This window comes from Styela clava, chromosome 11, assembly GCF_964204865.1.
Source record: "Styela clava chromosome 11, kaStyClav1.hap1.2, whole genome shotgun sequence".
NCBI lineage: Eukaryota > Metazoa > Chordata > Ascidiacea > Stolidobranchia > Styelidae > Styela > Styela clava.
The window spans coordinates 11,902,651-11,915,348 of NC_135260.1; the positions used below are offsets into that span (position 1 = coordinate 11,902,651).

A 12,698-nucleotide genomic window follows, 5' to 3' on the forward strand; every position below is an offset into this window, starting at 1 on the left:
CAGATTCGAGAAGGAAAAGACTGTTCATAGACGCCCGTGCTTGGAAATGTCCATTTAGTACCATATTCATAGGTATTTTATTATTTTCTATTTTACTATTTTACGCCTGTATAAGCATATGGATTTATGGGTCGAAACTTTCCGCTGCACTCGCAAAAAAAAACTTTAATTTGCTATTTATCGGTTTAAACTTTCTCAACCTTTAATGACAGCAGGACAAACAGAAGTACCGTTCCATTATCAACGCTTCAGATATTCGAGAATGAAATTTAACAAGGCTTTATGAGAAACAGGTTTTTGCCGCGGTTGTGACGTTACAATACGTTCATAGTAAAGGAAATTACAGGGTATTTTTCAATTTAACGTAAACAAGGTTATTTTTGACACGTGAAATAAGCGATTCAAAACCTCCACGTAATAAATTCAGCTTAAGAAATCATAAGATCATCATTTACGTAAATGCCTTACGTATGTAAATGCCCAGCGAAACCAACGTCGATTCTCCAAAGTAACGTACACTTGAGGTAAAAACTTGAGGTAAGGTAAAATGAAGTGGGTGCAGCATTCTCATTCCAAGATGTAGCTATTATTTACTATAAGTTTAAAAATCAAAAATACACGTTTTTATTTTCATTTTTTCAAACTGATTTTTCAATTTCCGCCCTTTCGGGTTAGAGTCCTCGACTCGAAAAAGACAATTAATACGGGCTGGGACGGTCATTTACTCAGGAATGTAGGGTGGATACTCTTGAGTTCATTTAAGACGATATAAAAACAATCTTTGGTTATCTTTAAAAATACAGATAACTAAAAACTAAAATGCCATTATCAAAAACAACACAATTCTGATATTTCATAAATAATGACGAAACATGTATTGAAATGAAAACTTCTTTTTTCATTGAAATTACTCGCAAAATTATAGAATTCACACTGGACACAACATCAATAAAGAATTCGGTAATTGAATAAAATAAAAATCTTTATTTCGTACGATTCATATTATTTAGTCACGGTTATCCTATTACCAAAAACGACGCTCCCCTAAATTACAAAAACTACCTCCGCTGCGCGGAAGAAACGTGACCTCATTTTTATGCATGGAAAATGACTACAAAAATAGTTTTATAAAAACATCAAAATAATAATAGGTTTATTTTTGTCGTTTTTGAGAAAATTGATGTAATTTTCTATTTTGGATACAACCAATAACAGGTCACGCTGAAGAATATCGCATTACAAAGTCATTTAATGAGCTGATAGTTTCGACGATTTAGATTTTATCATATATAAAGACTTCTAAATGCAACTTTCTGTACAATTTTTTTTCCGCATGTAATTTGTGCGTGTGGACAATGAAAGTTTTATCAAAAAATTATCACGCGACATCTCGAAATTAGTATTCACTCATTAGTACTCCACCTTTCCAACAAGATTGCAAATGGACGACGATTCCAAAAATCCTCTTACACATAAATATCTCCACGTAATAAGAACCCGTGAGCTTGCGCAGGGCATATAAACGGTGCAATTTCGATAGTTGTTAAAGAATCGGGCTAAACGCTAAATGTCGACGGTTTATTTTTTCAGGATCGGATAATTTTTACAATTACATATTTATTCCGGGAATACTATGGCCTAATCATATGGCGAACCACGGCATCTCGTCAGTCACCAGTCTATGTCGCGTATCAGATTAGTTAACCAGTTATTAGTTCTCAGATGCATCGACTCGATGGTGGAGAAAGCCTTAACCGACTGGCGGTTACGTGAATCACCCCACGGCGGCGAGGAGTCCAGCAATCCTCTTGCACATATTCATTCCCCACGGAATTCGAACCTGCGAAGCCACGCATGGCAATCAGAGGTCCGGTGGCAAAGGTATTCCTGAATCTTAGCACGATGCGCCACACCGCCGAGCAAAAAAGAACCATTCGGCCATCTCCACTGTCAACTTGATTCAGGAAAATCGTTGACCTGACGAGATCAGGCAGTCCACTCTCAGACGTAATAAAATTAAAAAGAAAAATCAAATGGTTCACCTTTTTCGCAACAAATGCGTTTGTTCTTAAACATCCAATAATTAATTGACGTGTAACAGGCGGAAAAGCAACTTCATTTATTTTACTTCGAAACGTTAGGAGAATTGATTCGACTGGTTCTGGTGCATCTGTGTAAAAAATAGTACAGTGAATTTGCGAGGAATGAAAGCATTGCCATCGAGATGTTTAATAAACTTGGAACAATAATAATTACCAATCACATTAGAAAATAACTGTCCCTTTATGGAATCACATAATGAATTTTTTATAGGATATGTTAGGTCAGTTGGTATATATCCTGTGCTCTTCTATGGAATAACCACTAGAATACCTAGTCCTAGGGTAATAAGGATTTTTATCATTTATTTTATGTGTCACGTTTAACAATAAAGAAGCTATCAAATGGAAGCAGAAGAATAAATGCATTACTGTCAAAGATTTAAAAAATCGCATTGAATTCATTTTAAATTGGCAACTGATGTGGCAAATGTGGCAACTGACTCTGATGACCCCCAAAGGTCGTATCGTTGCCCCCCAGTCATATACCGAAAACTATTTTTTTGATATTTGTTTATGTGTGCATAAATTGTTTTCTTGGTTTGACAAAATGAAATAAACTCTCTCTCTCTCAATTAATGTAATATATGTGAATGGTATCTAGTGAAGGACTTCACTTGCAGCTTTTAGAAAGGCATTTTTCAGAAAATATTGAACTATAATTTTAAAAACAAAAACATAACCATTGCATGCAAATTACCCGATTCGGGATCACGTGGTTTCTTTTCAACAGTAAGTGACTCAACACTGACATCTTGGGGATCATATCCATCAACAAACATCATATGTTTATGGGCACGACCTTTGAGATGAAGAAGATGTGCTTCTTCCTAAATGTAAAAATGTAACGATGAAGTCCCGAGTATATTTAAACTAAACTTGTTTAAAACAAAAAAAAAACTCAATTTTGAGACATCTTTAGTCAGTTTCTCAAAAAATCCTTAATTTGAAAAGCTTTATTGTTGGAGTTTGCCTATTTGACCGAATAAATATTAGTAAATATAGGCTTGGCGGTTGGCAAATAGAATATGTTCAAGTGGATTTCTGGATTCCTCAACGTCGTAGGGTGGTTATTACTCAAATAAGCAAACAAAATTCGGCAACATTGAAATATAAATCCAAACAATCCTGTTCATATCTTACCAAGTTAAATAGAACAATCCTGGCACCGTCAGAGAAATGTCTTGAATCATGATCAGGATTGAATGTCACTGTTATTTCTTGTGATTCAGTTGGTGCAATAGATCCTTCACAAGGCACACAATCAAAAACACAAGATCCATCAAAATTTTGGGGTCCTGTAATATGAAAATATAATTTCAGTTTTTTTTATAACAAGGCTTTTTAAGAACCAGTCACTGATATATAAGAATCTATAATTTTGGTAAAGATTTTAACTTTACCTGCCCAATTTACTACACACTAGGTGGGGAGAAGAGCATCAGATTTGAATCCAAGGTCTTTTTAACTGGTGACTTCAAATATTCAGAGACTTCAATATTCAATTAATGCGATTAATTAGATAAGCGTTCATAAACAACTTGAACAGAGCGTTTAAAAATACCCATTAGGAGACAAGTAATTTTTGTTACAACGATAATATGAACAAGTTGGCGATATGACTCGCCAACCAAATATATGAAATTGAAAGTTGAGTGAGAAATATCAGCATTTAGCATCATTCAGAATGAGAATAAAACTATGCATTCACCATCTCCTACACATTTTACCAACTGTTATCAATTCATCAAGATACCAACAATCACACAAAATTAAGAAAACGTAACAAAGAAATTTTAAAAAACTTACCAGCCAACATCTTATTACTTTGTTTCTTTCCCAAATTTTTGATGACATAATCAGGAAATTGTTGAGATAAATTATGTCGAAGTAATGAACAGCTATCTAGTTTAACACTGTAGTTCACTTTCAATGATGACGAATTGGAAAGCTTAAAACCAAAATATTAAATATATATATAATACACATGATAGTAAGAGAATAGAATATTTCAAGACTTTATTTAAGACTTACCGGTATTTAACTTACAGTTTTACTTCTGAAAGAATACACTACGAAGGAAATTCATAAATAATTTGTGCTTGGTAATTTACTGATAAGACAATTATTCCAATTTTGTGAATCGATGAAAAAAAACACCGATCCACTAGCAGGATGTTATACAATAATGCTTGTATGTAATCAGTATTTTTTTTCACCATACTAAAAATACACTGTACATATTGAATGTATAATATGAAATGTAAAATGGCATCTCAAAATGGAGGATTATTGTGCAATGATACCTTTGTTAAAAGCTAACAGTGAAGGATAAAATCAATCAATATATACAGTAATAGAAAAAAATTCAAGATGAAGTATGTCGAAGTGGCCCGATGTACCCAAGAATTCGCTCTGAAGTAAAAATAAAACCGATAATACGTCTTAATCATATGGTGAACCACTGCCTCTCATTATGTTTCCAGTCTATTTCGGGTATGAGAAATAGATAGTCAGGTATTTCGTTTTCAGATGCACAGACCAACGGTTATGTGAATCACCCCTAAGGCGGCAAGGCAAGGAGGAGCAAAAAATTAAATAGGTTTTTTTTACCCAATATCTGGATTAGTATACTTAAGGAAGGTCTTATTCATAAATCCTATCTTAAATAAATAAAATACTTACAGTAAAAGTTGAAGTTTGAGATTCACCCTGTAGTACGTCACCTAGATTCAAAATTCCATCTTCAACAGATACATTAATTATAGGACTGACTCCTTCACCAGTCAGTGGTACGCTAAGTACTGAGGTTGCACTGATTATCCTCAATACTTCATAAGACTGAAAAAAATAGGATCAGATTTGTAGCAAATAATAACTCACAAAATGACTTAGACATTCAAATACATTCAAAATTGAAATATTAAAAATATATTAAGCTGTTAAATTCAAATTACAAATATATTATTGGATGCAGTTATTTCAGTAGCTCCCAGAATTTTCGTGGTTGACAATAACTTTGATCATGGGGAAGTGCTGAGCACCAATTACTTACATGAGTAAGTGTGAATACATTTTCCTCTGCTAAATTATTTTAAAACTGCGATAGGTCTAATTTTTAAAGCAGCATGAGTGAAGCAAAATAATATTATCTTATATATTCTTTCAGGAAGTACTCAGAAGAGCAGTAAAAGAAAATTATGTGTAGATAGTAGGTGTAAAACTATCTTTACCAAACACAAAATTGTTAGTATTCATCTGGAATGCTTCCAAACAGATACCAGTAATCAACCGTCTTACCAATTTTCCTGCATTAGGAGTGAAAGACACAAGTAAAGTATGTGTTTCCTCAGGTTCCAATGTTCGTAATGCATTTAATACTTGGAAAGGTCCATTTGTATCAAGTGAGGATAGTGTCAACTGAACAGAAAAAAGAAAATGCGTTAGAACAGTGGGAATCAAACAGCAAATCAAGATGCACTTGACAATTTCATGTGGCAATTATCAATCCATTTCTTTAAAATATTACCGTACTTACTATCTGCCATCATTTAGAACTAGTCATAAAATGATAAAGTCAGTTCTAGTTTATGTTTAGGTTTAAGGCCACCTTTTCCAACCGAGGACGAATTTTAACCTAGATTGTGATTTTGTTATTCTTGCAGGGAAATTTTGCTTGTATTTGCAGTAGTATTAATAATATTCTTTAGTACTTTATACTTATATATGCACACATTTAAAAACTTGAACAGTCCAAAAACGGCAGTGCAACTAGACCGAAGCACTGACTAAGAATCCATTGAAGATGAAATAAATAAAGTAGTCTTGCATAGAGAGGAAGGAATGAAGAGTTCCAAAATAGAGGATTTAACGAAAAAGGTTGGAAACCACTGGTTTGAGGAGAAGTATGACTGCTGACATCTGACATTTAGATGCATTATATATGATAAACTCTTTTTTGCAAAAATTTTGAAGCTTTTTTTTTTAATTGAGTTATGATTTGTATTACAGAAAGTGCATGATTCTGAGTTTGAAAAGTTTGCAAACCTCTGTGCAATAATATAAAATACTATAGAGTATAGACTAAGGTTAAACAGGTCATATAATGAAGTTGGGGAAAAGAGGTTCTATTTCTTAGACGCTAATAATTCTCAAATATCGCCTAGATCAGGGTTTCGCGAACCGAACTGGGGTCTGTGGACCCTTGGGAGTCGGTGATGACCGCACAGCGGTCCGCAACAATATGAAAAGAATCTGAAACATATACAGATAGATCATATTCCTAACGAATTACTGTTAGTCTGCCAGTATTCGACGTTGATATGTAATGATTCAGACTTTCATGAGTTTTATTTCCTCGTCGGATGGGCACAAAAAATGATTCGACATAGGATGGGGGTCCATCAAAAATAAGATTCACAAACATGGGTCTGCAACCCAAAAATTTTGGAGAGGTATTTAGCAATTAAATATGTTATTGGCGATCAAGTAAGCAGTGGCGATTAAGTAAGGTAAGGCATTTAGCGATTAAACGAGGCAGCGCCGATTAAGTAAGGTACCTAAGCATTTAGCAATTAAATATGTTTTTTATCGATCAAGTAAGTTGACACATTTAGTGACTGAATAGGTTTTTGGCAATTAGGTAAGTTGAGGCATTTAGCATTATTTTATAAATCAAATATGTCATTGGAGATTATGTAAGCAGTGACGATTAAGTAAAGAAAGACATTTAGCGGTTAAATAAGTCTTTGGAGTTTATGTAAGCAGTGGCGATTATGTAAGATAAGCATTTAGCGATTGAATATATTTTTGCCAATTATGTAAGTTAAGGCATTTAGCGATTAGGTAAGGTGATGGCGATTATGTAAGTTAAGGCATTTAGCGATTAAGTAAGGCAGTGGCGGTTAAGTATGGTAAGGCATTTAGTGATTGAACGAGGCAGTGGCGATCAAGTAAGGTAGTGGTATGTAATGATTCAGAATTTCATGAGTTTTATTTTGCCAAAGGAGATGTAAAACTGTATAAAGCCTGCAAACCTATGAGTATGCTTGTCACAAATTGCGCCGAGAATTGATAAATTGTGCGGTGAAAAGCAACTACATCTATCATAATAATGTCGTTTGTGTTGTTGTGTAGTAAATGAAACATTATCCTTCCTCGTTGGTTAGGTACATAAATTGAAATGGCATGGGATTGGGTTCCGTAAAAAGTAGGTTTTACAAACAGGGGTTAGCGGCACAAAAAGTTTGGAAAACCATGGCCTAGATGATTTCGTTGACGAGTTGATTTGAAATATTTCAAGTTAGTGTCAACTATTATTTACTGCACATCTTCGTAAAGATAAATAAACATTATATAGCTCTGAGAATAGCAGTTGCTTGCAACCCACCTATCAGCATTTTTCAACTTTTAGTTTGAAATTTGAGAAAAAATATTTTATATTCCATTCGAACACAAAACTAGCGATAGATGGAAAGTTTAAAATAAAGTCCGAAAGGAAAACCAATATAGCTGATATTACAATATACTTACATCGACAGAATGGTCAGATATATTCTGAATACTAATAGGTTTGATTGTATTCTGACCAATTGAAACTTGTCCGAATTCAGTCAGATTCTGTCCGTGATTCGATATAACAACAACTGGTGGTTTCACTGTTGGACAATGTACATCCAGGTACAGAATATCAGCTGGACTGAAAACAAGCATATTGTTTCTGTGTTATAGTATTTGACAAATAAAACACTTCAAGTAGCAGGTTATTCAAAATTTTTTGTTTTATTTTTCATATTTTCACAATGTAGACAATGACTTTAATTTGACTTCCAGTGAGGTAGTATTTAAACACAAAATCTTCTGAATAAGCACCCACTAATATATACCATATTTTACGGACCTTAAGGCGCACTGTCGATAAATCGCATAGATTGGGTTTTTATCCATACATCGGGCTATAAGACGCAACAAGCAATACCGGTTCGGATGTTGAATGTAACATAATTTAAAATAATTAAAGAAAATAATTAATTGAAATGAAAATATTCCGAGGTTCACTTCAAATTATTTTATGGTCTGTAAACTACGGTAGTGATCTACTTTATTTTTGCAAAGACCCCAATAATTTTGTTATGAATATTACACCAAATTTATTACAACCTTAATGAAGTGGCAAAAGTCCTTAATTGTTTTGGTCTCGTATAACAAACTGAATCTCTTACAAAACCTGGTTAAAGTCGCAACATGGGGTTTGAACTACAAATCTACTATCTATGACAATAAAATATTCAGACCGAACTGTCAAATCTCGGGATGGATGCACCTAAATCATACATCAGCAAATACATACTATCGTATTTCTCTCCAAATAATACAATATAAAGTATTGGATTTTGAACCAATATTGTTAAACGAATTATGATATTTTGCCATTCACTCAACAAGATACTTACTGATAAGTTTTAGAAGGGGGATTTTTGATATCATCACATCTTCCTGTTGCTACGAAACAAGGAATTTTAAAAGATTCGAAAGAACCAGTATGAGATCGTGTTAATGCAGCTGCAGCTGCTTTGTATGCAATTGAACTGAAAAACAGTGTTCAAGTTATAATTAAATAATTGTAAATGTAAAACATCAATAGAAATATTTTTTATTTTAAATTTGAATTAGGTTATTGCTCGATAACCAAAGAATAAAATTTTTGAAATTTAATTAAGTTTCGTTGAGGGATTCTGGAATATCATCAAATTAATAAAATGACATGGTTTCTCGGGGGCCACAGAGCAGTTCTCTGATGGCCACAAGCACAGGTCTTCGCTTAGTACCATTCGTCTCGACTACTTCAATTTGATGTGATTTGTTTAATTTTTTAGCTGTAATGCATTTATTCTTTTACTTTCGCGAGTTAATTGCTTTATTATTAAACATGGCAAATAAAATAATTGGTGGGAATTCGTTAAAAGCAAAACTAGGTACTTTCACAAGTGTTCAAAGTCATTGGAAAGGGGCCACCTTTGTAAAAGTTTGAGAACGACTTGGCCATAAGCAACATAACATTATCAATATAATATGGTCATGGTGTATTCCCTCATTTATGCATGTTTGACAATAAGGATAGTTTCAATTTGATTCATACCACGACTCATGATTAAGCAACTTACTCTTTTTCAATCTGATCAGGTATTGGAATCACTTGTTCATCATTTGATGACGTTGATTTTCTTCCTCCATCACTTTTACCAGATTTCGGATGTCCGGATTCTGTTGTTTTACTTCGAGCTGGTGTTTTGGATTTCTTACCCTTGCCCTGTGTAAAGATTTGATTTGTATACAACGTATTTATATGCATTTTGCTCCGAACAAGGCTATACATCAGCAGCCAATGCCAGGTAAGGAATTACTATAGTCTGGCATTGCCTACCTAACCTATTACACCCTAGGTGAGGTGGCGGGCATGCGATGTAAACCTGAGATGTGCAACCTACATGGTAAAATAGTTAAGTCTAACGCTCTAACTGCTAAGCCACTGCAAAATTGAAATATCAAATGACAAATAGGGAAATAGGGACAACTTTGTGATAAGGAACAATGTATTTTTATTCTTGTGAACAAGTGGAAAATAAAAAAATATTAATTGATCAAGAACATATAATTAAAATCGAACCAAACATTTTTTGGACCTTCTGAAGTATGCCCACCAAGATGGCGCACAACCTGAACTCAGGTTATGTACCAGGTTAGGGTTCACGTTATGCGACATCTTGGTGCGCATACTTCAGGAGCACCCATTTTTTCTATAAAATTAATTTCTGCAAAATTCTATCCTCATAATTTTAAAAATTGTAAAACACCGTACACTTTTATCTTCTTCAACTTTTGATGCTGCGAGAGCTTGTTCCATAGCTTGTCTCTCTGCTTCTTTCTTCTTCTCTTCCTCACGTTGTACTTGAAACACATGAACCGCTTCCTCTCGAATTACATTTTCAGGTAAAGTTGGACTGAAGTGAACAGTGATGTGACATTTCTAAATAGATAAACAAATTTTGAATCCAATAGAATAAACAATAGTTTTTTTTTAATTTTGTTTTTCAACCAAGTAGTTGACACTAACTGAAGTAGCGATAACAAAAGTTTCCAATAACAGTGAACAAAAACATGGAAAAATACTTTCAAATTCTGGTAATATGTTCCTTGCTTCACAAAGAGCTATATGCGAGTGGCTGATCCTTTATAGCAGAATTCAAAGTGAATGTTTTCTGCAAAAAGCGTGCTGATAACAATTTTTATCTGCTAATAACGGTGCTCCCGAAGTATGCGAACCAAGATGGCGGACATCGGAACGTAACATGGGTAACAGGTTAGGGTTAGGCGATAATTTTTTTCCAATTTTCCTTATTTTAGTCCTATTATCAGTTCGAAGACAAGCCAAGAGCCTCCCGTAGTATTTATACCTAAAATTATGGCCTAACCCTAACCTAGTACACATATTACATTCCGATGTCCGCCATCTTGGTTCGCATACTTCGGGAGCCCCCTAATAACAACCATGTATACCTTGGCTAAATTGGTAATTTTCTTTATCTCACTATAAACTCGAAATAAGAAAATTTGAAAATGTTTACCTCTCCTGGCATCACAGTTCCTACAGTGGGTGTTATTGATATAGGTGCATGGTCGGGTATGGCAAATTCAAATGATGTTGGACCAACTGGTACAATCTCTCCTTTGCCTAAATATCAATTTACCTATTACAGATTTTCATTAAAGAAAATAATTTCTTCGGATCTTAGGAAAATACGAGCACATAAAACTTGACAAGAGGGTTTAAAATAGTTTCTGATTAGTAAGCCGTTGATAGTTAACATTCAAATGTGTTTATATATAAACAATAGTTGAAAGATTTCAATTTAACCAGATTCCCTTTTTTATGGTATGATACAGATAGCGAAATCGAATGAGCTAAGGTGATTTAAAGTTACAAAATGACCAGGAGCAAACACTATTTTGAAATTGACGCCTAGCGGAAGACAATCAACATCATATGAGAGTGTTTTAGGTAAAAAAATTTAATAAATATCTGTCATAGAGTATACAAATACTAGTTTTGCTTCGGCACTTTTTTCAACTGTACTTAGACTTCTTAACTTTTACATTTTACATGGAATCATATTGTTTGATTTTCAACTGATTTGTTGATCAGTACTTTAAAACATCAAAAAAATGATTCAATTATACATACTTTTGTGTTGCTTACACAAAATCTATTGATATACCATACGAAACGACACTCACCTATTCTAGGTACAGGATGAGTAAACTCATTAGCAGAAACATGGGAGTTGACAACATGAAAAAAACCACATGATGTATCACCCAGAGCAGTAGCAGCAAAATTTAAAACCTGAAAATGGGCAAGTGCGTGTCTCAAGTAACAAAAAAACGGAAGGCAGAAAATTACCATCAATAGTAGTCATAGTTAAATTTATTTTTCCAAAATAGATAGCAACAATTTTGGGAAAAAGTTGAACATCAAATTTTACAAATTCGGCTAAGTTCTATGGCTATATAAACACGAATTAATGTAAATTATAAAAAATCAATTTGATAACACAGAAGTGTTGAGACATACGAGGTGATGATTTATTTTCTATTTTTACAGTGTCAGAATTTTTCTATCAATTTTATTTTTTTATCTAGATCAGTGGCTCCCAGACTAGGGTCCGCGAACCTTTTGGGGTCCGCGAAGCACTTTCGTAGGGTCCGTGAAAGAAATCTGTTATATGGCACATAGTTTAAGAATGGAAAATTTAAATGCTTAAATTTGAATATACACATTTATCGCCTTTTGCTGCTTCACAATCACTGCTGGGGACACTGATTCTTCACTTTCCGTTCAGATCACGCTTGTCCAATTGTGATGTCACAAAGCTATGGGTCTGTGATATCACAGTGAGAGGTCAATTGCTACTAATAAAAGTTAACTAACTGCAGAGGTGTAGAGTCGAAGTTCTTACCACTTCATGGCAGCTCCCGCCACGAACAAACCGCAGCAACTCATGACATGGTTTTATGACGATATTCAGTAATCAGTATTATCGGTATATTCGCAAAATTATGTACCAGATTTTAGTTTATCATACAGAATTATATCTACTTAAAACTGATACTTAACCCCAAATCCACCAAAACTGTATCGATAAAAAAAATGTTCCAATTTATCCAGTATTTGCTACCATCAGGAGCAGCCCTGCTTACAGTCGACATGCCTTGGTTACGGCATCAAAATTTTACCTGCCATTGGTTTTCAATTTGCTGCCGTGGTATCGCCATCGATTTGCGGCAGCTAAAAAGTCAGTCGCCGTAGTTTGGCCATGGTTTGGAAGTCCCGCCATGGATTTGCGGTAGCTTCAGACGCTACAAAATACTTAAAACTGCACTTGGAGGTGTAGCTGGCGCTGCCTTTTTGCATGCTTTTGTTTTAGGGGGGAGTTACAGTAGGTAATTTATAAAGTATGCCAGTCCGCTTCTAAATGCTGTATTACTCCTTTATATTGAAAGGTAGATGCCGTTATGTAGATTGTAGAGGATAGTCAGAGA

General features: G+C 34.2%; 1 protein-coding gene across 2 annotated transcripts in view; it reads right to left on the reverse strand.

Moving 5' to 3' along the window:
• Positions 1 to 12,698, reverse strand: part of LOC120347712 (cilia- and flagella-associated protein 74-like) — a 38,845-nt gene that overhangs the window by 5,436 nt on the left and 20,711 nt on the right. For both annotated transcript variants that reach the window (XM_078118076.1, XM_078118075.1), the window contains 12 exons: positions 11,394 to 11,502; positions 10,724 to 10,830; positions 9,958 to 10,125; positions 9,263 to 9,408; positions 8,552 to 8,686; positions 7,632 to 7,797; positions 5,400 to 5,519; positions 4,785 to 4,940; positions 3,909 to 4,050; positions 3,243 to 3,397; positions 2,800 to 2,929; positions 2,043 to 2,170 (listed from right to left, as the gene is read on the reverse strand). In XM_078118076.1, coding sequence (XP_077974202.1) covers positions 2,043 to 2,170; positions 2,800 to 2,929; positions 3,243 to 3,397; positions 3,909 to 4,050; positions 4,785 to 4,940; positions 5,400 to 5,519; positions 7,632 to 7,797; positions 8,552 to 8,686; positions 9,263 to 9,408; positions 9,958 to 10,125; positions 10,724 to 10,830; positions 11,394 to 11,502 — 1,662 coding nt within the window. The remainder of the gene's footprint in view (positions 1 to 2,042; positions 2,171 to 2,799; positions 2,930 to 3,242; positions 3,398 to 3,908; positions 4,051 to 4,784; positions 4,941 to 5,399; positions 5,520 to 7,631; positions 7,798 to 8,551; positions 8,687 to 9,262; positions 9,409 to 9,957; positions 10,126 to 10,723; positions 10,831 to 11,393; positions 11,503 to 12,698) is intronic.